At 35.3% G+C, this 27136-nt stretch overlaps 1 protein-coding gene and 1 long non-coding RNA gene across 2 annotated transcripts in view; one reads left to right on the top strand and one right to left on the bottom strand.

The window, feature by feature from the left end:
• LOC128230584 (serine beta-lactamase-like protein LACTB, mitochondrial) overlaps positions 1-27136 on the top strand; it is a 121836-nt gene that overhangs the window by 77763 nt on the left and 16937 nt on the right. The window contains 3 exon segments of the mRNA XM_052943001.1: positions 7279-7469; positions 7648-7725; positions 23645-23774. Coding sequence (XP_052798961.1) covers positions 7279-7469; positions 7648-7725; positions 23645-23774 — 399 coding nt within the window.
• LOC128230588 (uncharacterized) lies at positions 18007-19524 on the bottom strand. The gene is made up of 3 exons (XR_008260272.1): positions 19400-19524; positions 18370-18497; positions 18007-18061 (listed from the first exon to the last, which is right to left on the bottom strand). It is a non-coding gene; the product is annotated as an uncharacterized LOC128230588 (long non-coding RNA).

Genomic DNA, 27136 nt, shown 5'->3' with positions numbered 1-27136 from the left:
GTCAAATGTCATGATCATAACTTATATTTATCATTAAAATTTCGTCATATTTACTCATTCCTTGCTGCTAAGAGGATACATTTTATCTGCAAATATCAGTCATTATCTGAACATGATTGAAAACTGTACCGACTATCTTCAGACTTAAAATGGTCATAATCTTAAAACTGCCTCAAAGGCACCCTATGTCAATGGCAAATCAGCTGTCATTTCGGTCCATGCATATTTCATTCAATTATACGAAAAATCCTGACAACATGGCGCTCAGAGGGGCATACTGTTTGACAAACATCTCTTGTTTTCATTCTTGCTCGAGGCGAAGACCGTTTACTATGATTTGTGAATGTCTGCACTGTATCTCAGTCGTTAAGATGTGCTCACTGCGTCTTGACGGCTGGTCCCTATTATTGACACAATAATGAGCCAAGTGTGATGTAATGGATTAGTTTTTTAGCTCTACTGGCCAAAGGCCAGAAGAGCTTATGCGATGGTAATGTGTACGTAGTATGTGCATCCGTGCGTTCGTGCGTTCGTGCGTCCGTGCGTCTGTAAACAATTGGTTGTGAACACGATACAGTCTTCAGTTTTGATTGTATCTCGATGAAACTTGTACAGTATTTAGATATCCATTAGAGCTCAGTTCCTTTCGTAAACCAGCCAGGTCCGGTCATGCATGCCTAGATTATGGCCCTTGATAGTATAAAAAAATGCTATTGTGTAAACACTAGCTTGTGAACACGATACAGTCTTCATTTTTGATTGTATCTCGATGAAACTTGTACAGTATTTAGATATCCATTAGAGCTCGGTTCCTTTTGAAAACCAGCCAGATCTGCCCATGCATGCCTGGATAATGGGTCTTGAAAGTATAAAAAATGCTATTTTAAGCTAAGTCTATTTTTAGCCAAGTCTACATGAGCAAAGTCTATTTTTAGCCAAGTTTACATGTAAAGTGTTTGTTCAAATTATGCCCCTGGGGTCATTACTGCCCCCCCCCCACAAGGGACCAGTGCGGTAAATGCAAACGACCTCAGCGACGTTGGTGGAGGCCCAGGGAAGAGTTCTTTTTTCTTTGTAAGGGACGGACTCCCCCCCCCCCTTAAATTGGGAAATGTTAAAAACCTTTTTGTCTGAAACCACTATGCATATCCTTGCTATTTTGAACAAGGCTTTATTTAGTGGTCCACTACCATGGTTGTTCAAATTATGCCCCTTGGGTCAAAACTGGCACTGCCCTGGATGTCACTATTTTCCTAGAGACTTATTTAAGAAATATTTTCAAGGTCTTCTTGTTTCAAACCACAAGGCCCATACCTTTGATATCTGTTGTGGAGCATCAAATGATGCAATTGAACACATTTGAAATAATGTCCCTCGGGCAAAAGCTGGCCCCACCCCTTTTGACTTACTTATTATTTTTTAAAGCTACAGTAATGAAATTTTGACCATGTGATCAGTTTTGCAAACAAGCATTAGTGTTGTCCTCGGATGTCCTTAACTTTGACCTTTGACCGACTTTTATTTTTAAAGCTACTGAAATGAAATTTTGACGATGAGTACAGTTTTGAAAGCAAATATTGTTTACCCTCAGATTACCTTTGCTTGGCACATATTAAAATAGTTTATGCAACTAATCTGCTTACAACACTTCCTGTCCTCAGATGTTGAACGTGCAGCGTTTTCAGCTAACCAAAACAATAAAAGTGAACTATATATTTGTTGCCTATTACTCAAACGTACATGCTCTGGATTGAAAATAACCACAAGAGCCATGCCAGTAGAGCATAGGCCCTTTTGGGCCTCTTGTTTTATGAAAATCCCAGACATGTTTGCTAGAATTACCATCCAATTCCCATCTTAAAAACTGTGATATATAACTGTCATTAATTTTATCATCGCTGTAAAAACAAGTGAAATATTCGCCCAAGGTAACATGAAACTCTGGAAAACACAGAAAGAAGCAGATATGGGATATCATTTTTCCAAAAGTTCCGTTTATCTTTATCAATAAACTACGTAGCACTTAATTTTGCGTAGTCTTCTTCGAACAGCTTGTTTTCGATAGTTGTAATTGTGTTATGGTTAAGTTGCCTTATTTAGTATTCAGTTAAATATCGAAATGATGTTGGTTCGAGCAGGAGAAAGGGCATTTGTATCGTTTAAATAAATGATATTATTTTTAATTATACGTGAACTGTAACAATGCCCATGTCTAAGAACAGAACAAGTTTCATGAAAACAAGAAAACGATAACGTAAACGAGAAATTAATTATTATTTTGGTTTTTACGATCTTTAGAGTATGGCAATATAGTTATATCGTTAGAAGTTGCATTCGTGATGACAATGTGATCCCTGAAATACTCCAGCGACATTCAAAACCATGGATCTATTGAAATCAATGAAAATATAGTGATAAATCCCACTCAAAAAGGTTTAAGATGGTGCCTACATCGGGATACAAACCAACAACAAAAACATTAATCGCAAAAACGTTTTATTGTTGTTAAAAACTCATACTCCACCCACTAAGCCCTGCATGTTTAATGATAAGGCGGTCTTAGGTACAATATAAACGCAAATATTATCTACCAATTTATTTTGAATGACCTATTTTACTGGATTGGACTAATCCGATTAAAGCTTTAAACTTCAACTATGAACCGGATTAAAACTCAGATCCTCTTTCACCATTTTTGAAGACTGCTGTACGTGATCATTTTATTGCGACCCGGAATGTATGTGTTTGGAATTGTCATTCTATTGCGACCCGGAATGTATGTGTTTGTAATTGTCATTCTAACGCGACCCGGAATGTATGTGTTTGGAATAATCATTCTAATGCGACCCGGACTGTATGTGTTTGGAATTGTCATTCTTTTGCGACCCGGAATGTATGTGTTTGGAATTGTCATTCTAATGCGACCCGGAATGTATGTGTTTGGAATTGTCATTTGCATGCGACCCGGAATGTATGTGTTTGGAATTGTCATTCTAATGCGACCCGGAATGTATGTGTTTGGAATTGTCATTATAATGCGACCCGGAATGTATGTGTTTGGAATAATCATTCTAATGCGACCCGGACTGTTTGTGTTAGGAATTGTCATTCTAACGCGACCGGGACTGTATGTGTTAGGAATTGTCATCCTCTAGCGATCAGGACTATATATGTCAGGAATTGTCATGCTTTCGCCCCGGGTTGTATGTGGTAGGAATTATCTTTCTCCCGCGACCCGGCTCTATATATAAGGAATTGTCATTGTCATGCCACACGGGCTGTGCGTGGTAGGAATAACCATGCGCATGCGATCCGGGCTGTATGTGGTAGGAATTGTCATGCTCATGTGACTCGGGCTTCTTTTGTTAGGAATTGTCATTGTCATGCGACCTCGGCTGTGTGGTAGGAATTGTCATTCTCATGCAACCCGGGTGTGTGTGGTAGGAATTGTCATTCTCATGCGACCCGGGCTGCATGTGGTAGGACTTGTCATTCTCATGCGACCCGGCTCTATGTGGTAGGAATTGTCATTCTTATGCGACTCGGCTCTATGTGGTACGAATTGTCATGGTCATGCGACCCGGTTTTGTGTGGTAGGAATTGTCATTCTCATGCGACCCGGGCTGCATGTGATAGGACTTGTCATTCTTATGCGACTCGGCTCTATGTCGTACGAATTGTCATGGTCATGCGACCCGGGCTGCATGTGGTAGGACTTGTCATTCTCATGCGACCCGGCTCTATGTGGTAGGAATTGTCATTCTTATGCGACTCGGCTCTATGTGGTACGAATTGTCATGGTCATGCGACCCGGTTTTGTGTGGTAGGAATTGTCATTCTCATGCGACCCGGGCTGCATGTGATAGGACTTGTCATTCTCATGCAACCCGGCTCTATGTGGTAGGAATTGTCATTCTTATGCGACCCGGGCTGCATGTGGTAGGATTTGTCATTCTTATGCGACTCGGCTCTATGTCGTACGAATTGTCATGGTCATGCGACCCGGTTTTGTGTGGTAGGAATTGTCAATCTCATGCGACCCGGGCTGCATGTGGTAGGAATTGTCATTCTTATGCGACCCGGGCTGCATGTGGTAGGATTTGTCATTCTTATGCGACTCGGCTCTATGTCGTACGAATTGTCATGGTCATGCGACCCGGTTTTGTGTGGTAGGAATTGTCAATCTCATGCGACCCGGGCTGCATGTGGTAGGATTTGTCATTCTTATGCGACTCGGCTCTATGTGGTACGAATTGTCATGGTCATGCGACCCGGTTTTGTGTGGTAGGATTTGTCATTCTTATGCGACTCGGCTCTATGTCGTACGAATTGTCATGGTCATGCGACCCGGGCTGCATGTGATAGGACTTGTCATTCTCATGCGACCCGGCTCTATGTGGTAGGAATTGTCATTCTTATGCGACCCGGAATGTATGTGATCGGAATTGTCATTCTTATGCGGCCTTGGCTGTGTGATAGGAATTGTCATGGCCATGCGACCCGGGTGTGTGTGGTAGGAATTGTCATTCTCATGTCACCCGGGCTGCATGTGGTAGGATTTGTCATTTTTATGCGACCCGGCTCTATGTGGTAGGATTTGTCATATTCATGCGACCCGGGTGTGTGTGGTAGGAATTGTCATTCTCATGCGACCTCGGCTGTGTCGTAGAAATTGTTATGGTCATGCGACCCGGCTGTGTGTGGTGTGAGAGATTTATATGCATACAGGATAGCGAGGTTTATATACATACATGATAGCGAGGTGTATATACAAACAGGATAGCAAGGTGTATATACATGCAGAATAGCGAGGTTTATATACTTATATGATAGCGAGGTGTATATACAAACAGGATAGCAAGGTGTATATACATGCAGAATAGCGAGGTTTATATACATACAGTATAGCAAGGTATATATACATACAGGATAGCGAGGTGTATACAGATCCATGATAGCGAAGTTTATATATATACAGTATAAGGAGGTGGTATACATACAGGATAGCAAGGTGTTTATACATAAAGGATAGCGAGGTGTACATACAGGATAGCGAGGTGTATATACATACAGGATAGCGAGGTGTATATACATACAGGATAGCAAGGTGTTTATACATTAAGGATAGCGAGGTGTACACAGATACAGGATAGCGATGTGTATATACATACAAGATAACAAGGTGTATATACATACAGGATAGCGAGGTGTATACAGATACAGGATAGCGATGTTTATATACATACAGGATAACAAGGTGTATATACATACAGGATAGCGAGGTGTACACAGATACAGGATAGCGATGTTTATATACATACAGGATAACAAGGTGTATATACATAAAGGATAGCGAGGTGTATACAGACACATGATAGCGAAGTTTATATACATACAGGATAGCGAGGTGTATATACATACAGGATAGCGAGGTGTATATACATACAGGATAGCAAGTTGTTTATACATTAAGGATAGCGAGGTGTACACAGATACAGGATAGCGATGTGTATATACATACAGGATAACAAGGTGTATATACATACAAGATAACAAGGTGTATATACATACAGGATAGCGAGGTGTATACAGATACAGGATAGCGATGTTTATATACATACAGGATAACAAGGTGTATATACATACAGGATAGCGAGGTGTACACAGATACAGGATAGCGATGTTTATATACATACAGGATAACAAGGTGTATATACATAAAGGATAGCGAGGTGTATACAGACACATGATAGCGAAGTTTATATACATACAGGATAGCGAGGTGTATATACATACAGGATAGCGAAGTTTATATACATACAGGATAGCGAGGTGTATATACATACAGGATAGCGAGGTGTATATACATACAGGATAGCGAGGTGTATACAGATACATGATGCCGAGGTTTATATACATACATGATAACCAGCTTTATATACATACAGGATAGCGAGGTGTATATATAGATACATGATAGAGAAGTTTACAGGAAAGCGATGTTTATATAAATACAGATTAGCGATGTTTATATACATACAGGATAGCCAGGTTTATTTACATACAGGATGCCTATGTTTATATACATACAGGATAGAGATGTTTACATGCATACAGGATAGCTAGGTTTATATACATACATGATATCTAGGTTTGTATACATACAGGATAGCGATGGTTATATACATACAGGATAGTAAGGTTAATATATATATATATATATATACACAGGGTAGCGATGTTTATATACATACAGGATAGCGAGGTTTATATACGTACAGGATGGCGGTGTTTATAGAGACACAGGGTAGCGAAGTTTATATACATACAGGATAGCGAGGTTTATGTACATACAGGATAGCGAGGTTTATATACATTAATACACATAATAAATACATTATTCTTTAATTATTTGTGATTGTAATGATTAATAGATGAGAAAATATATTTTCAACATTTTTTGGTAATTGTTTAATTTGATAGTACATGCATTGATTCAGCGGTTTATACCTTAATATATTTGTCCGCATGGGCAATGTTATTCTGGGTGATCTGTAAATACATATTTTATCTTAAATTTTGTTTTGTCTTAGAATGCATGATATGTTTAAGGCAATCGCAAATGAGCAAAATCTAATTTCAATTTACAGGCCTCGTAATTACAAAACCACTAGCTTTATGTAATGAAAAGCATCAATTCAATGTTTTCTACTTAAAAAGTGTTCTTTGACGCGAACACATCGCTGTTGGCTTTTAGTCATGTCTGTATTTTAAAAGAATAAACTGCAGTTTATTGTGTTGACTCCATTGGTGCTCAATGGCACCTAATCGCGATAACCTTTTTGGAATTAGATATTGGCAACGTTGACATACAATACAAGTTGTTATATCATTTGTGACAAGTTTATGGTTATTTATAATATATATATACGTTTTGACTGCGTAATAGTTCATCTACTTTTGTAGTTGTTAACGGCCCTCCTCGACTCGTCTAGTGCATTAGCATTGCCTCGCATACATAAATCCCTAGACGTTCGCAAAATACAGCTGAATGTGTCAATGATGTTAGGGCTTGTCATGTTATATTGGTAGTGGTTCGATTACTTGTCTCAAGTCCATGCATCAAACACGCGACAATGTTGCTATTAGTTCTTTAAAACAACACAACAAAACACGAAATTAAGGAAGTTGTTCTGAAAAATTAAAAGTACAAACAGCCAAATTACATGTATATCAATATTCTTAACTTAAAGCACACATGCATTTTGCCATTTACAGGGTTTGGGTATGCGGACGTCGAGAATGACGTACCGTGTCGTCCGGAGACGGTGTTCCGCGTGGCCAGCATCAGCAAACCTATCACTGTGGCGGCTGCCGCCCGTTTGGTAGATCAGGGCGTCCTTGACCTTGATCAGGACGTCAACTTATATCTGCCGGACTTCCCGGTAAAACGAGTTGACGGCGAAGAGGTAAACTATGTTCTATCTTCTTCTTTATTTAATGTCACTTAGAACCTTTTCGCATTCAACCCTCGATATGTATAACCTGTTACCAATAACTTTTGTTCAAATGTTGGTGTTTTTATCTATGTACAAAAAGAGAACATTGTATCTAATTATCGAACCCTACCTCTAATATTTTTCTCAGGTGAATATTACCGTTCGTCAGTTGCTGAGCCACATGGCAGGAATCCGGCACTACGACAAAACCTACATAAAACCGAAGGTAAGCATTTCGTAAAAGCAAAACATATGTCGCTGGGATGACGACATGCATGTTTTTGAAAAAAATTGTATTGGTGGCGTTTTAGCTAGTCTAGAAAAAGGTTAAGGTTGCGTTATTCAGTTGCCTTCTGGACTGTGCTAAGAATTCAAAACCAACACATCTACAGTTTTGCCTACGGAAATTAGATGATATTTGGTTTTTCATCAAATTTGGGTAGGGTGTTCCAACATGCAGCGTGAAAACCTTTGCAACAAAAAGAAAAAGTGTTATCTTGTTGATGTGTCATTAAATTACTACAATTTTGGAATCTTTTGAATGTATTTTTTCTTTAGCGTTGTTTTTATGTCTGCAGTTCAGATTATACATTTTAGGCATTTACATTCACAGCAATCACAATCTACTACGCAATATTTCAAACCTGTTGTCGCAAAATTGTTTGACTGCTTTGAATCTCTAATAAAATCGTCGTCTGCATGCATCCGTTAAGTGGTTGTTCATATTACAGTTTTCACAACAAACACTTCCGGTTAACATGTTCCTTCGGGCTTATTTCGACCTTGGTGTCCATACACAGGCCTTGCATTGATCTGGTCCATTACGGTTTCGTGTATTGCCGGATGCCCATACCCTGCCCATCTAGTAAAATTTCGGGTCTCTGTTGCGCCGGATGATCAAATCCGTCCCTTCCGTTGAGCTGGTCCGAACTGTTATTCTATATCGCCAGATGTTCAAGCCCGTCTCTTCCGGTGAACTGGTCCCTCCCGGTGCCTAGTCTTTTTTAAACTGGCCCCTACCGTTTCCTGTCGCATTAGATATTGTGGACCTGTCCGTCCGTTAAACAGGCTCCTGCTGTATTCCTGATGCATTCATAGGTGGGTCTTTAAACTCACTGCTCCTTTTTCGTTCTCTTTTTGCGCCGGACATTGAAAACCATCGCTTCGTATCTCATATCGCGCTGGATTTTGATTACCGACCCTTTGTCTTTTGCGGATTATTTTGGGGGAAAGCATTTTTACACTCTGATTGTAAAGCTCCATTGTTTCAGTGCATCAGATATCGTTTGCAATGTATTCACATTTGATTCATTTAAGGAATGAAGGACTCCACGCGTTCTTTGACCAGCACAATTGCGTTCATATCCCAGATAATGACATCAACCCCGTAATTCATTACTTATATTTACACCAATAGTCCATTATTTTATTCAAGAATTGTTAAAGAAATTCTTCATTTCATTAAAAAAAAAACCAATCATTAATCCTTTCTTACCCATTCTGTAAATAGAACGACCCGACTGTAACCGGAAACATTTTTTTTTCAAACGACGTCACAATAACGCGGGAAAAGATCAACCACTTGAAATCACTTTTAAACGTAAAATTTAAACACTGATGGTAACAATACATTTAAAACATAATCAATTAACACTTTCTAAAATGTTGATTTATATTTTACGGGACCTGCTGACACAATACAAACAATAAAAAGATCAATAGTTTTAATGTATATTGTAATGCGATGAATTGCGATTCGAACATATCCGAAGATGTTGCGTTCATCGATTGATGAACGCAATTGCCAAAGCAGTTCATTTAAGGAATGGAAGATGAGGTGTAAATATTCATGTTTTCACAACACGATTTCGATTGCATCGTTCTCGACTCAACGTGTTCAAGGTGTCGATTGGTAATTCACAATTTGTTTTGTATTGTCTTTTTGCACTATACATTTCATCCCGTAGTTGTGAAATCTTTCTTCAGTCTTGACAATATGGTATTCAAGATTGTTTTCTATTCAACTTTATTTTTTTTCCAAAATAGATATGGTGACCGGGATGTAATTTTTAAAATATTCGAACTTCGAATTCGTTTAAACTTGAAATTTGCTTATGAGCCTGCTATGTTAGTTTCGTCCTCAATAGTTTTAATTTAAATTGCACTTCCTCATCATATTCAGTTTCATCCTCAGTGTTCTAAACCATGTTCGATCGGTTCAGCAACTCTTTAAACGCTACGTTTACGTCCTTCACATTCATGCGATATTCAGCGAAGTTCTTTTCTGTTGAAGAATTAAATCCTGGCAAATGATATTCCAAGAATCACTCGGTTCTTTTGGTTGAATAGACACGAACATGTGAAATGGTACATGTTTAAAGTGTAAGAATTCTTACCACTGTGGACCTTGAATTTGACTTCGACAACCTGCTGCTTCTTTTCTTGTTCAAGCGTCTAAGAACACACCGTTCTTGCATTCCTCCCGAACTATTTAATTGTTCAGAGCGAAATTTAATGCCTCCCCAGTATGTCCGACAGAAACAGTGTCTCTAGAACATACGTTGCAAAAAAATCAAGCGCTAATAAATCCATGTTTAGCAATATGTCATGTTGGAAAATAAATATCGGCACATTTAAAATAAACACGTCGGTCTAACTGCTGCATTTTTTTCAAATTTGTTTTCAATAATGAACTTTAATTTGTTTATTAATAATTAAATTATTTAATTTACGTTTTAAAACGTTGTCAATAGTTATTTACTTAAACTTACGGCGTACGTGACGTCCTCAATCTCCATTGTTCAGCATCGACGTTAGCGATTGTGGATTGAGTCCCGCTCGGAGCGTTTCTATGTTCATATTGTTATTCATGCTCTATATTTTGTTTTGCATGCACATGTTTTCCCAAATATTGCTTTTTAAGGATAAAACATGGTTTGATTTATTTCCTGTCGATAAAATTGAGACATTTCGAAATAAAAGTAGACTTTATGAAATATAGTTATCCAAGAATAAAACATAAACGACAATTCCTTAATCAGAAGGGCTTTAAATCTTACATGTTTTACTCCACCAGAATTTTCATTTTAATACTGTTTGTTCTTTTCATTTGATGCTTTGCACAGTTATCTAAAATTTGTGTGCATTTCCATCAGAACGGTTTTGGCCGGTAAATTGCAATTAATCGTGAATCCATTGGATTAAATAAGTTTCTTTAACGATAAATCAAAATTTAAACGAAGTTGAAATATTCAGGAACTGGTAGGCCAATCATTATGTCGACAACATAATTGACTAAAATTAGGACATCACTATAGCGTAATGATTTAAACCTATTGCAGCTAACGTATGAACACATCGTATTGGTGTTATTTTGCTTGTTTAAAGAGATTCCTTTGTACATTTTACGGTTTAGTTTTACACTGTTTTACAAACTCGAATTAAACGTCGTGGTGTAATACAGTAATATACTGCCCATTCCAGTGATAAAAAACATTTCATGTGAATGTTTCATTTGAAACATGATATTAAAGTCAATTCTAAAACCTCAAGACAATCAAAATTGTATACTTTCTTCTGTCCCTGAGTGTAGTTGGCAATATAACATTTAAATAACGTAGTAAGAGTTAGTGTCCTCATTTTATCGAAAAATGTTATTTTTAACCGTTTTTTCTCGACTATTCAAAGAATAAGTAGGGCAATACTACTTGCCCAAGCGTCGACGTCCGGTTTAAGTTTAAGGGCAAGTTGGCATTTTCACTTATAACACGAATACCTTTCATTCAATTCACTTCCTATATCACATAGTTGATCAGGACCATCACACTAGATTTCTTAACTCCATATCATCCGCAATACAATTTATGGCCCCTGATTGACTCAGGAACTTAGTTTTTGGGCACGTAGTGTCCGGGTAAAGTTATTGGGCAAGTTGGCATGTTCACTTATAACTCAAATATCCATCATATCCATCACACAATTTTGTCAATATCGTCCTTAATACAATTTGTTGCTCCTGATTGACTTTGGAAGGAACATAGGTTAACATTTTAGGGTATATTGGGTTTCTGGTTTAAGTTCAAGTTGGGATTTTAACTCCCATACCGTTCAGATAAGAATTTCTAGCATGGTTAAATTTTGGATCTACTTATCTGAGGTGGGAGAAAAGTAGATCCAAATATTTGGTCATGCTGGAAATTCTTATCTTGCCCACGGGCAAAGATAAAACAAGTACCCGTATGACACTCTTTTTTATTGTCATCACACAATTACCTCCCTTGTTGAAGACTGTCATCTGTAGCTTAATGGAATCCTTGTCTTGTGGCAATATTTAAAATCCTAATTAACTATTTCTCGCTTCAAATGGCATTACAAAAGTTTCCACGCTCCTTTCAAGAAATAATGCTGCACTCTCCTCAGAACTATTTAAAGAATGATTTGACAATTTACATAATCTGAATCACTGCGCGCATACCATGACAACCACGAATCATCACCAATCTATACGCACATCATTTTTACTACGCACAAAAGAGTTCCAGCGAAAAAAAATACATATTAACTTAAATTTTTAAAAAGCATCTACCATAGCCGCTCGTCTAAGATATGTTTATCCCACCCCTCGCGCAGGATGATACGCGGAAATCTCGTTTCCGAAAAACACCTTACGCTCGGGTTGGGATGAACCTATCTTTCACTCTCGGCCATGAACGATACTTAAAATCTCGGTTATCTTTGATTATTGGCCAACTTGGACCAGAACTTTTTGAGTTATGTGCCGTTGATATAAAGATGCCATATTGAACCTTTTCACACACTAACACCGTCATTTTTTAACCAATCCGTATCAGTTTAAAATACAAACGTACGACTTAACGATCTCGGCAAAAGTGGATTATGGGCCAATCTGACCAGTAGGTTAAGAGTTAATTCCATTGATTTAAAAAAGGTTGAATTTACCATTGTATTCACTCCAGCACCGTCAACTATTCACCAATCATAATTATATTTAGAGGGAATATGTATAATCACGATATTACGATCAAGTTCGATTTGGGGCCAACTCTATCACCTTTATTTATGAACCAATCCTAATCATGTATATATTAGGAATAGGTGTGGCCAAATATATTGACCAAGCTCGATTAAAGATTTGATCACGGGCCAAGAGTTATTGCCCTTCATTTATCAAAGAATGCCATTTTTCACCTTCATTAGAATTTGTTCACCCACCCTCATCATATTTAAAAATGTAAACTATATCCATAAGATCTCGGCCAAGTTGATTATGGGCCAAAACGGTTTTATTGTTATAGACTGATAAAAATGCCTAATTTAACATTGTTTACACTCTCTAGCACCTTCGTTTGTTCACCAAAACTAACCACATTTATAACGTATACGTATGAACATAATATTAAGACAAGGTTTGATTATGGGCAATATTGAACCTTGATTTATCGAAAAATTAGTTTTTAAGGGCGCTAGACACCAGAGGGTCCAAAACTCAGCAAATACGGTATTTCCTCAAAACAATCATAGAATTGTAAACAGGAGGCCGATGATATGTCACTTTAATGGTTAAAATAATAAACGCAACAATTATATTGCTATTTCACCTGTGTTTCTCTCTTTAAAATGACGCATAACGGTTTCCCAGTTTAAAACATATCTGTTTATGAGTACAAATAAATACACCAACGCTATTTTTAAACTTACTCGGATTTACGTAATAGACAACCGTAGTAAATTTCGAATTCGAAAATGAGCAAAAACTGCGAAAAATGCATGTGTCGTTAGCGATGTGATACATCAGAAAGTAAGATTCAATGCGTTTTACACAACGATGACAGTATTATGTTAATTTTTTGACAATTTTCTTTTTTTTCTTTCATGCTTTACGATGAAATATGGGGTTTTAACAGTGAAATAACAACAGTGAAAATATCAATCTGCAAAATAAGGAGTGAAAATATCAACTTTCAGAACTACTTTTAAATACCTTCGTTGTTACATGTACTTGCTTTGATCAAAACAGAACACTGGAATTCAGTAAATTATGTCGAAAAATGTTAAAAAAAAAAAAAAAAAATTTTTATAAATTTAAATAAATATATAATTGGAAATTAACAACTTACCGTTTATTACCGGTTATCCCGTTTATCAAACATTTTACTGATCTTTGAATCTGAATACATGTTCGAACATTTGCTTTCATACCAAGCAAATTACAGACAAAAACAACTGTTCGAACATAAATAAATTTTTATATCATCGTTCAAATGTATTTTGATCTGTTAACCGTTGTAGTACGTACAATGAGCTTCCTGGAGAATTCACACAACAATTTACTGATAGATCCGATATTTTTTACCCCACCCACACCTCAAAATGTGTCAACAAACTAGCGTGGCGTTTACTCTTTATCTGGAAAACAAACCTTTTAAAGCGAAACAGACTGGTCTCTGACAATAAGATGACTGAATATTAACTTACTATTAAAACACGCGTACATGCAGTCTTAAACTAAGAAGAATGGTTAAAATCCAATGAGTATCCACATTTGTTTTGACAACACATTTGACCTTCCAAATTAAATAGCGCCGTAGTAATTTGGTTATGTATTCATGCCCATCTTAAAATAAAAAGTGTTTTCATTATTTTTTGGATCATATGTGCACTAATAATACTTCATTGTTTACTGTTCATAAAGCTTTGCAATAAAAAAACGAGCGAATATTAAGCTATAAGAATGAATAGCAACGAACTATTTCTCAGCAAACCGAAAGTAGAAAAGTTGACAGCTATAATTATGCATGAGGGGTGCCCTACGATTAGTGGCGTAAAGCCCACCCTTTTCAAAAAAGGGGGTAATTCAGAAATAAATAAAAAACAAATAAAACTCCGAAAATAAGCATAAAAGAAACAGAAAATTTGTTTGTTTCAGTGTAAGATCGTATTTTATTTCACTCGTGATCATAAAAAAAACGTTATGAAATAAAATACGATCTTACACTGAAATAAACAAATATCCTCTATATCTTGCAATTTTATCATCTCGTGTCTAGCCCCTTTACTTTGGCACCGTTTTTTTCTATGCCGATTCTCACATGATACTTCTACAAAATATTTGTACCAATAAGATCACAGTTAAGTGTGATTATGTGCAATTGGACAATTGGGTATATCACCGTTTTATTACTCAAGTGAGTTTATTTCTTAAAATATCCTTGTCGTATTCAGACAAAACGTATATTTCCATAAAACAACTGTTTATGGATTACCTGAAGTTTAAGTAGCTAAAGTAAACTTGATTATTTTCTTTACTTCCGCATTTGTTCGGACCTTTTCGCCCCTTTCCGGCAATTTCCCAAAATTAATATCAAGTTTGAATAAAGAATTTGTTGGTTGGAGTTCCATTAATCAACTGAGCGATCTAGGATAAATCTAGGATAATGTTGGTCAACGCGTCAGCTACACTAGCCCTTTTTGGTCGAGCTTTGTCAGCACATGAAGCAAGAATAAAGCAGGTACAACTTTGTAAATGGACAAAGAATGCATATATGTATATACGAGGCCAACAAGCATATTATGGTTCATTGAACCGCATCTATGAAATTCTCAAAATATTTGTAGTATTCTGCTTGACAACATAGGCAAAAGCATTGAAATTGAAGAGTTTCAAGTTGAGCATTTCATTAGGGGTGGGGTACATTAATGAACACGACAGAATTAGGGTGCTTGTGCAATGTACTTTTTGTCATTGCCACCTACCCATATACCAAGTTTTACTCAATACCAGAAGTAGTTTTTAGTAATGCTCTGGTCAAGAAAAAGCGGCAATAATTATGTAATTAGCTTAAAAACAGCTATAGTCATTGTTCACTGCACTTCCTCTCGTTGTACTCAATACTATTGAATGATGTTTAATGAAATTCCCAAAAAAGTAGTTTTCTAGTTATGCTCCGGACAGGAAAAGATACAAAGGGAATAACTTGCAATACGCTGAAATAGAGTTATTGTTCATGTACACTGCAGTTCTAATCATATAGGGGGAGGGGAAAACGTCACCATGCTGGAATGACAACTTGAAGGGAAGAATAAGTTACCTCATTCATCATGAAGAAGTGATATGAAATAACAATTTAACATTTTTTGTAGTACTTTAATAAACATTATCATTTTGTCTGAAAGTTGCAAACATAAAGAGAACATAATTATTAAACTGTTATATAAAAAGTGAACATTGTTTACTAGATGAAATGCATTTATAACATAACATGCCTTGTTTTTAGCTGTTTAATAATACTACAATGTAATGTAAAATTGCATAAAAATCTGGTCAATGGAGTTATAATGTTAACTTCTTCATTTACATAGTAAAGAAGAGTTGAAAATGGATGTTTTTAGTTGATATTAACACAAAAACAGCATGTGTCTTATTGGACAATGGCAAATTTTTCAAATATGATAATAATAACGCATTCAAACTGAATATGTATCAGACTATGTATGAAAGAAATAATACTGTTTCTATTATTTACAAAGGTTTTGAAATACAACAATGCACATATAAGCATACATAGGCCAAATATATGCAAAAAAAAGTAAACAATGTGTGAACGTGATACTGAACACTTAAAATAATGTCTTTGTGCATTAAATGAATATATACCAGAAAAGCAATACTAAATCAAGTCCAAAATGTATAATAACATGAAGAACACCCCTTTCTGAATATCTTCATAACAAATCAGAGTACATGTTAACAATAATCATTTATATAATTAGTATCAAATGTGTCTAGTTTAAAGTGTGTTTTCATTTGCATTAAATTACATTGTAATATATACCAGAAAAGCAATAATAAAAATCCTTAAATGTATAAGAAACTGAAGACAATAAAGAATAACACCCATTTATGAATATCTCCAAAACAAATCAGAGGTCACCTAAACAATAATCATTCATATAATTAGTATCAAATGTGTCTAGTTTTTGTGTGTCTGTTCATTTTCTTTAAATGAGCATCTTTAAAGTGAAACTCTTACTTGAAATCAATACATATAATTGTATTTATAACACACATCAAATTGAATGATAAAACAATAACTACTTAGTAAATAATGCATTTACTGAAATATTGTTTACTGATAACAAGCTTGTGACCCTGTTTATATTAGCAAAAGCATGACAAATATTAAATGATTGGTGATTGCTAAAAGATTTACTGTGGTCTACTATAGTATCACAAGGCAGAAATACCATGTTTTATGTTCATTCTTATTAACGAATTGAACTCAAGATCCTTCATTAGAAACATTGTTGTTGACATCTATCAACCCATTTAAAAAAATCAAAACAATAATACAATAATATTAATTGTGATAAGTCTTATTTGGGAGTAAGAGTGCATCTTTAAAAATAGTGTGTGTGTTTTTTTTCACTTAAATATGTAACAATTCAATTTGACAAATGAGACAAAAGTTAGGAAATAGAAGTAGTAATTGTACATAATACAAAACAACAAAAAAAATGGTCAAAGCTCAATATAACAATAAATCTATATAAAAACACAAATCCTTAAATGCCATAATAATTAAACTGAATTAAGGTATAAGTAATACACACTTTTATGAAGCTGTTACCGACAACCTAGTTATTATCATGGTACACTATGGGACTTTTATCCAAATTTTGAAGATATTTTACAGTGAATTAAAAATATTTTGTCTACATTTGATTTTTTTTCACATTATCAGAGATTATGAAATAAACACAACAGTTTCTGGTAAAATAAACTTCAGTTAACAGAAAAATTAAGTTCAACCGAACATATTATTGATACACATGGAAAAAAATCATTTTGATTGACCTTGTGAGTCTACGGAACAGAGCAGTATTTCGATGTTTGAAAAATATATAGCAGTTTTATGAATTCATAAAAAATAGTTAATAATACGACAACCTGCTGAAATCAATTTAAATATTTTCTATGATGTCTAATGAACAATTTAAAAGACAATTTATGATAGTTTACCTTCAGTTTTGAAGAAAATGTAACTATACATTTTTATAACTAATAAAATGCTTAAAAATCAACCTTTTTTTGTAAAAATTGATAAATCTTAATTGGACTTATTCATAAAATGTAATCATTCAAATAAATGAATTTTACTTATGATAATAACTTAGAATTCAGATTTAAAAACAATGAGTGTACTTTTAAATTAAAATATGTAAAGAAACAAGAACACTAAGTAGGCGGTAATGCCCCTCCAAAAATGTCAGAGTGAAAGTTCTCAACTAATGTCTTTTTAATATTATAACATGTAAACAGTCTCTGTTGGTAATCGATGTCTATTTGTTTTATTTAGTTAATGGTATTCTAACATTTAGAAGTTTTCACAATAATTCTTTACTCTTCAACATTTGAAGTTTGGTTTGTTCCCATGCGTTTGTACTTGTAGTGTGTGAACAGATGATAATTACTCAATGCTGAGTCATTGCTGATTTGGTTTTCATGCCCCTTCAGGTTCTTTACCCATCTAGAATGTTTAGTGCTGTAAAAGAAAAAAAAAGTACTTTCTAACTAATTTGTATAGATAATAATACTGCCATACACATACAAAATAAAATATAAACAGTTTAATATTTCTCAACATTATTTAAAAACAACAACAATAAACTGATACATGCATGTATATAATATAAAGAAAATTACTAAATTTATCAATAAAATTCATCATCATCACCACCACCACCACCACCACACCACCACCACCACCATGACCACTGGATTATTGAATACAGTGAGTTTATAAAACAACAAACACCAACTCAAATATGTTTTATAATATGAAATACTCACATCATCTCTATCAGATGTGACTGCCTTGTGGATAGACATGGATGTCAAATCTGTCTCAATGATCCAACAAAGTATTTAATGCAGGCTGGAATTCTTCATATAATAGTAATATTCAGTCATTTTCCTGCCTGAAAGAAATTAGACTTCTGATTATCAACCATTAGAAACTACAACCGTAAAATACAAATGGACATGTATTAATTATACATTCTGCACTAATATCCGTTTTAGCCAAGAGTAAGGGTTGGTAGGCACAAATGTGTAGTTGTAACTGTGCATATGGTTGATAATGATTCACCACAGTTTTGCGTTCAACAAGACCTACACCAAGCAAATGAATGTCGCTGGTGTCCAAGCTGTCGTGGCTTCCAGCCCGAAACCATGTACATCTTTTATTTTGAAAATATGCAGTTTGTAAACAAATATTGGGTATTTTTAAGTCTAATATTTTTCTAAGATAAATCAATCAAATAAAAGATTACATACTCATATCATTTACATAAATGATGTACATAAGTACATTTAAATATATGTAACATGTACATAATGCACCAGTCAATTGTTACCACGGCCCCCCAGGTCTAGGGATATATCGGGGATAGCCGTGGAAATGGGCTGTGTTTTTACCTTTCAGGTGGCCTCACAGTGCCGGGTGAATGCGGTGGTTTTGTCTTTGAGCAAAATATAGCAGGGAATATGCCTTACCTATGCTCCCTGGAGTACGGGGGCATATGGCGAGGATTTGACCATCAGTTCGTTCCCGCAGGACGAGGATTTTACCCGGGGTTGGCTGGACCGATAGTCAAAGTCCCAGCTCGGACCTGGGGGGGGGGGGGGCGTGGTTACAATTGACTGGTGCATTATAAGTAGATGTAAAGTATGTAACATGTATATTTATAGTACATGTAGAAATATTAAAACGCTGTCTTAACATTTAGTAAATAAAAATGATTAAAGAATTCCAAAGATAAATTAAAAAAACAAAATTTTTTGAACACATAAACGTACACAACTACTCAAGGATACTTACATGAATAGCCCTTTGATACGAATATCCCAGTTCCATGCTGATTGTTGACATTAGTTTTTTCGACAGAAAATCTTCTCTTACGCGTATAATTCACTTATAATCCATGTTTTACTGTAATGACTCAAACTGTTAGATGTATCGTAAGCAACTGTCAGTGTACACTTTTAGTGTTTACTTATTCTAAACGTATATTCATGAGAAAACTTCACCGTGTTTCCAACTATTAATCGACGATGTAGAAATTCCATAATTGACCTATGAATAGCGGGGAAATACCTTCTGGTTCTAAAAATAGCAACATCCGGATATGTGTAGTGTTCTAAAAATAAAATTTTACTAATGTCACCTTCAACACATTAACAAATAAAGTAAGGTGAACATTTAATTCCAATATCGATTAAATTAAAGAAAACAGCTTACCTCATGGTTTATTAATGCAGTAAACATAACGAAACAACATAAAACATAATAATTTCCATTCACATAATTACCAGTCCACACATTTTACATTTCATTCGGAACTCCTCCGAATGTTTACATTTCCGGCACATGATATTACAGGTAACCAATCGGAAAACGTAAACGAATCGGGAACAGTTATTAAACTTATTTGTCGTTCTTCCGATATAATGTTTTGAATGTAGATTGAAGACAATCTATTCAACCATAAATAGCATTTTTAATATCCATGCAATCGCCATCCATTTGCATTTTTTAATCATTATAAAATAACAATATAACCCAACTGTCAATCAACTTAAAAACCGCTCCTACCACTAACTAAAATAAATTCCCATTCCATAATAGGCGCGCACTTCAGTGCGGCGCCAATAATAGACTATCTAATGATATCTAATGATGGGGGCTATATAGGAATTACGCGCGTCGTCACGTCCGTCCCGTCCGTCCGTCTCGCTTTCGAAACGTTTACAACTTTTGCATTCATGGTTGGGTTTCGAAATCATTTGGCAGAAGTTACTCCCATAACATGACAACGTTAAGATCACTGCGCGTCTCAGAAACTCTCAGTCGGTTTTTCTATAAAATGTGTACTGATGATAGTGGTTCGTTCCCGGTCAATAACTTTGTCATATATTATGGAATTTGGCAATAATTAGGCATTTATAGACACCATAAGATTATGATGTGTCGCGCGTAAGACCCGGGTTTCTAGCTTTATCGTCATGGCCACTGTGCTCTACTAAACTGTGTCGGCTTTGCTTTAAAAGCCTTACAAATAAAAGTGGTTCGTGTCCGGCCCTTTCTTTGTCATTCATGATGGGATGTCGAAATAATTTGGCATTGGTAGACAACATAAGATTGCGATGTGTCGCGGTCAGTACCCGGGTCCATAGCTTAAACGATCAGGTCACTGTGCACCTCAGAACTTTGTCTGTTGTTGCATTAGCCTTACTTTCAAGGCGGCATCCGGGAAAAGTCCAATAGCTCCATTTGGGTTCGACTCCATCCAGATATGACCTTGGTTCTCTAACCTTCCCTTCTTAACTCAGTGAGTTGTAACCTTGTTCAAAGAGATAGTGATGATGATCTATTTACCTCTCTGTCATATCAAGTACCTATGATTTGTAATTCAAACGAAAGCGCCACGGAGCGAACACCAACGCTCGCCTTTTGTTTTTCAGTCGAAAAAGGGGCATTACTTGCAAATATTTAAGTTATGGGCTTTGCTATACAAATGTGTATTGGTCTGGCAAAATGTGCACGAGTCTGTGCGAATATCTTGGAATGTTTTTAGGCTGTAGGCCGCTAGGCCTGCAGAATTTTATAACCGTATATCGGAAATCGCATCGCCAGATCGACATAACATTTTTAACTTTTAGCGAATTAATGTCCGCACGGGCGTATCAACTCCAGCGCGGTTAGAACTACGTGGGTCAACGACCTAATTTACATTAACATTTACATCGAAAATACCTAGTAAGCAATCTGCTCTAATTGCTACGGACTGCGTTCTGCATATTGATCAGCTTGCTAAAAGTAGCGCCGTAATGAGTCTTCAGTCTATGGTATGCGGTTAATATAGTTTGGAAACGGTGCGTTTTTCGTCATATAACGCACTTGATATATATTTTGATATCGGCGAGTTACAGAACGCAATATAGAAAAGCAGAATCCGCAAATAGTTGCAAAATTAACGCTTACTGATTACAAGAAATACATGTATTGTATACCTGTGTTTAGATTTTGCTTCGGCCGAGGACCGATAATATCTACATGTACAATGTAGTTAAGAATAGAATGTGGGTCATCGCATTCAGACAGGTTTATTCCCCGGAAATAACCTCTGAGAAGTCGTTAAGAGACAGAAAAATATGGATCGTATTATGATGCTACAAATGCTTATTAGGCGTAAGATATCAAACCATAATGTTTTAAATGAAATCATGATAACTTATTTTATCCTACAATCAGTTGTTTTTTTCAAGTATAAATTTAAATTGCCTAATCGGCTATAACTTTACATTTTTATTGAGATTGTTAGTTTTTAATTGTGTTTTTAAAATGTGTCTCTCATAAAACCATTCTCTTGTGTAAGTACATACTAACAAGCTTTTAAACATTTACTAAATGAATATTATACACTTTTACAATTCAAATCAAACCGCGTAAAGCGTTGACCTGCAACAATTTTTGTCATAGTCATGTAATGCCGAATGAAACGGAAAGTATGTGAATATTTCTAAGTTTTTTCTCAGTAATTTCAGTCCAATATATTGAGCATGTAGCATAATGCATATGCATATGCATATTTAAAAACAAAACTGATATAAATCTGTTCATTTTGTCCACGAGTGACATATGTTGAGGGCATTATTAAGATACATGTACATAAGCATACAGGGAAGAAATAGTATGTGGGTGATTCGATCCAGAGGAATTTTGAGCTGTAGAAAGAAGCCTTAAACATAAACCTAATTAATATGTCCAATGCATTTTGTTTGGGATACATTTGGTAAAGCCTGCATACCCTGTTAGTAAATTAAATACGCCTCAAGTCAAGTTTGAAGTGTAGAGCAGATTTGACTCAAAATTCCTTAATGCTTTATCTGTGGCAGTGCATTGTTTATGAAACCAAAGCTCCAGATAAGGTTTTATATGATTTTGAGTATAACTCCATATCTTATAAGTAACTATTTGGCGTATTCCACATATCAAGTAACTTATACTTCATGATCTTATTGAGAATCAACATTAAACATAAAAGTTTTTGCGAAGGAAATTATGAGCGAGCATATACTATCTTTAGATGTTTATGTTGATACATATGTTTTCCAATTACATGACTTTACTCACAAAATGTTGCAGGCCGAAAGCCATTCAACGCTTTAAGCGCTTTGATTTTAGTTATGGCAAGTGCTTGCACGCCGCCTAAACAACGCCGGCGACGACAACGACGAGTATTCATATTTCTCCAGTTTATCTTCAGAAACACTGATAGCTTAAGCTGTATGTAAACTTACCTGTGTTGAAAGAAAAAGTGTACTACTACTACTTTTGTCATAACTTCATAAGATTTTAAGAGTATTGAAAGATCAAGTTTGGTATTTGATTTAAGGTGCTTTCAACGTTACAGCTTGGCACGTAGTTTTGTTCCAGGGAAGTTTATCGGGAACAAACAACCTTTGTTCGTACAGAAAAGTACTTAACAATGTTTATTTTACATTTTATTTTCAAATTTCATCGTTATTCACGGATCGTTTTTCTCCATCTAAAACATAATTAAATTTTCGCAAAGGAAATTATTGCCCTTAAGAGTTTTATGCGTTTGGCAGAAAATAAACTGTCTTCAGTGTTCGTGAATTGTAATTATATGGTTGTTGCTTATTTTCTCCGGAATGGAAAACGGGTGGGCTGGTAATTAAAAATCATTTACTGCCTGTGCAAAACAAAATTATAATGTGCCAGTTATGTACATGAGCATACTGTTTATTAACATCGTCTTAGACAATAACATTCTGAACTGCTACAAGGGATAATTTAATCAGAGAAAACACTACAATAAAGAAGATCTTCGAACAATATGAAAATCATGTTTAAGAGGTTCAAAAAGATTGTTATAAAGAGCAAACGTACGAATGAGATTTCAGTAGATAAATTTAAAAGAAAATTTCAAGTAAACACGTACTTCATTTTGTAGACAAAAACAATTTTGAACAAAGACAAATGTACACGTTTTTGAGACACAATTAAGTACAAGGGATTAAATGAATTATATTTTTATAGGACGTAATAGACAGTGATGGGAAGCAGACGAACGAATTTGCACTGCAAGAATACTACATCAAAGAGCACTACAATACCGTAAATGAAAGCCTCACACTGTTCAAAGATGATCCGCTTGTTCATAAGCCAGGTTTGTTCAAAGTGTAATCATTATATTTGCTAGTCTGTTGTTGTTGTTTTGAAGGAAATTATCATTGTATTGTCAAAACTTACGAGTCGTTTTCGGCATCGTCAAATTTGAAACCTGACAAACTAACTCAAATGAATGATATTACTTTGTTACTTGGTACACGTGATCACAAAAGGCAATATGCACATGCGAACAAGTTTCATCACTGCGGAGAGGAAAAGCTGGAGGCATTTTACATCTGACAGACAAAATATATTTTAAGCGGAAAGGCTAAGTCCGGTTCAATTTAACCTAATGTAAATTTGATATTGTCAGATTGCACTCCCAGATGTGAATACAAAACAAGGGTCGAAAAAAATCAAGGTGGAAATGCTATCCACCGTCTGCCGATTGATCGTTTATTATCAGGAAACATTTTACCAAAAAGTAAACATTATATATGTGTGTCTGAAACAACAGGCTACTCCAGTGTTGTTCGTTGTGCGGTCCATGGGATATTAATAACTTGAGGATGTACTCTATTTTGAAACGTGCCTTTGAGCATATGTTTTGGTCAAAAGATATAAACGTTAATGAAAATGTCAATGTCAGAGTGAAGCGCGGTAGAAGTTAGCTTGAGTGTTTCCAAACGGTAGGGATTTAGTTAAAACTAATTTATTTTAGCTCGATTGTAACAATGCGTATAGAATCACACCAATTATTAATCTATAGGTTTCTGCCCCCCCCCCCCTCCGAATATTTCGGCGGAGGGATATAGATTTGGAGATTTCCTTCCGTTCATCCAGAATCATGACTATGTAACTTATTTCAGTTTAAACATACTTTTTACAGCGATTGTAAAACAAGTTATTATATTAATCACTCTCGTTGGCAAGATTTTACATGAGAGTGTGGTCATGTGTTGTGGGGGACAACGGAGAACCCGTAGAAAAACCCACTTGGTCGGCTTGGTGACCAATTTACGAATCTTACATGAAGTGTGAACAACCATGATGTGATGGTGAATGCGCATGTTTCATCTGGAACGGATCAGTTTCACAAATAATTTCCCTTTAATTAACGAAAAAAACTTAGGTGGTCTGTCAGCAGTTCGTTCTATGTGATTGACAGAAATTATTGAAATTTACATGGAGTGTGTAAAACGGGTTTGCTGTGATGCATGTTCACACCAAATCAGTTAATCTAAAATGATTGCCCTTTGAATAATGAAAAAAAAACGCACAGAGCCATTTCTTAGTAAACTAAAAACAAACATTTAAAGTGCTTATAATTAAAGAATAGTGATAAGTGCGTTAAAGGTACTGTACCCAAGATTGGCACCCAAAAAAGTTTTTTTCTGTAACGAATATCAGGACAATTATTTAAAAGAATGTGTTACGCTTTGATATCATAATTGTAAAAAAACGTTACTTGTTTTATCTGTACTATTTCTTCCATGTATAATGATCGTTTATGAGATAAAAGTTGGTAAATCATCGCTCTTAAGTTCTAAGTAGGTTTTCTTATAAGTCATACCGCGCGAATTTGTCGAAATTACGTTACTGTTAAAACGTAACATAAAAAAGAAACGTTTTTTATAGAAATAAAATGTTACACAGGGTGTTTATACAAATAGAGTCATGTTATTTTGCTTGATGAAAGAGGTATGCCATATTTTAAATACGTATTAGACGATTTAATCAATAAATCCCTAAACTTTGTTATGACTGTGCAGATAACGCGTGTGTAATTTACGTTACTTTTAGTTATATTTTGCATAATAACGATTGACACTGGTAAATTATGAATACCCTTTTCACAGTTAATCACTTAAGTTATACACACATTATATTCTGGTTTTATTTCTAATTAGAAGCAGTGATAAAACCCACGTAACCATGATTACGTTTCTTAGACAAAAGTGTTAAAAAAATGTTAATGTTAAGTTTCATGTAGAAAATGGGTTAAATCTAATAGAGTCGCAAACAATTAAATGTTAAAACATAATGATATAAAAATATGTATTTGTTCAACAGAAATTGTAAAAAGGCATATAAAATATATATTTTAATTCATACTCAATACAGTATTTTAAAATTGTGCTCATGGAACGGGCCAGGCAACTAGGGAAGAGTTCATTAAGAATCCAATTGTGAACAAAACTGCCCTTGGTCAAGTGTCATGGTCCTTGGAAACTGCTGATAAAATGCCTTTTTAAACCATGCGAGGATGTTGCACATATATTTGTCGACAATACAACACCTTAAAGCCTACCACGAGTACCTGATATGTTCGGGAAAGCCTGTTGATTACCCTGATTTTTTTCAAGTAAGTTGGATGCAATAAAAGAACTGCGCCAACATTCTTGATATCTGGTCCCGAAACAAAAACTCCTACGGACTGGATGGCTTTTATGGGCAACAATGACATAACTTAAATGTCATGTTTACTTTTCTACCATTGGAATATTGACAACTTTGCAGGAAAGTTTTGAGACCCTGTTGTTCTAAGAGAAATATGTTAAAATCTTACAAGTCTTAAAGGTGCCAATGTTGTATTATTTCACATGGAGGCATTGTTTTAATCATAACAAGAGACAGACATTAACACTGTCATTGTTAGATCACCAGATGTTCTAGTGGTTTGAGCAAGGTATTCCATGTTATACATACTGGTATAGATAACAAGCGGCGATGTTCAATGTTATTGAGATGGGTCAAAACAAAGGAGAAGATATTTGTTCGGTAGTACTAGCCATATATAGCTTCATAAGATGTGATACAACAATGGCGCCCCTTTAAATTCTAGAAAAGGACTAATTACTATTCCATATAGCTTCGCTGTCTAAACTCGGTCACCTTCTTGAAGAAATCGAATGCTTTGTATGCCGAAATATGACACATTCAGCAAAAAAGAATATAGGTTCTCATGATATCTCTCTGGACTCCTATATCAGTATCAACATGAGTTGTAGAGCACCCCTTAAAAGGCATGATCATCAGGTCAACTATCAATTGTACGTCTGGCTACACTTTCATGAAAATTACCTATTAAGACTTCGAGATATAGAATGAAGTGGTTGGATAAAAGGGCCAAGTAGTATCAAAATCAATACACACACGCATAACAAACACAAATATTTAGTGATAAACCTTTTACTACGTACTCAATAATGCATTTTGGGAAAATTTATTTACTGACAATACGCTTGTAACAGTATATGTAATATCTTATCTCGCAGTTTTCTTAGATTGGTGAGTACTTAGATTTACTGTGAACTTTCGTCTCATAAGGTAGAAATACCGTGCTATCTGCACCTGAATTTCAAATAAAACTTGGTATCCTTCATAAGAACAATTGTTTTCGACATGTATTCATCCTTT

Source organism: Mya arenaria, chromosome 4 (assembly GCF_026914265.1).
Source record: "Mya arenaria isolate MELC-2E11 chromosome 4, ASM2691426v1".
Classification (NCBI taxonomy): Eukaryota; Metazoa; Mollusca; class Bivalvia; order Myida; family Myidae; genus Mya; species Mya arenaria.
The sequence above is the reverse complement of the archived record's forward strand: the minus strand, read 5'-3'. Positions and strand labels throughout refer to the sequence as shown.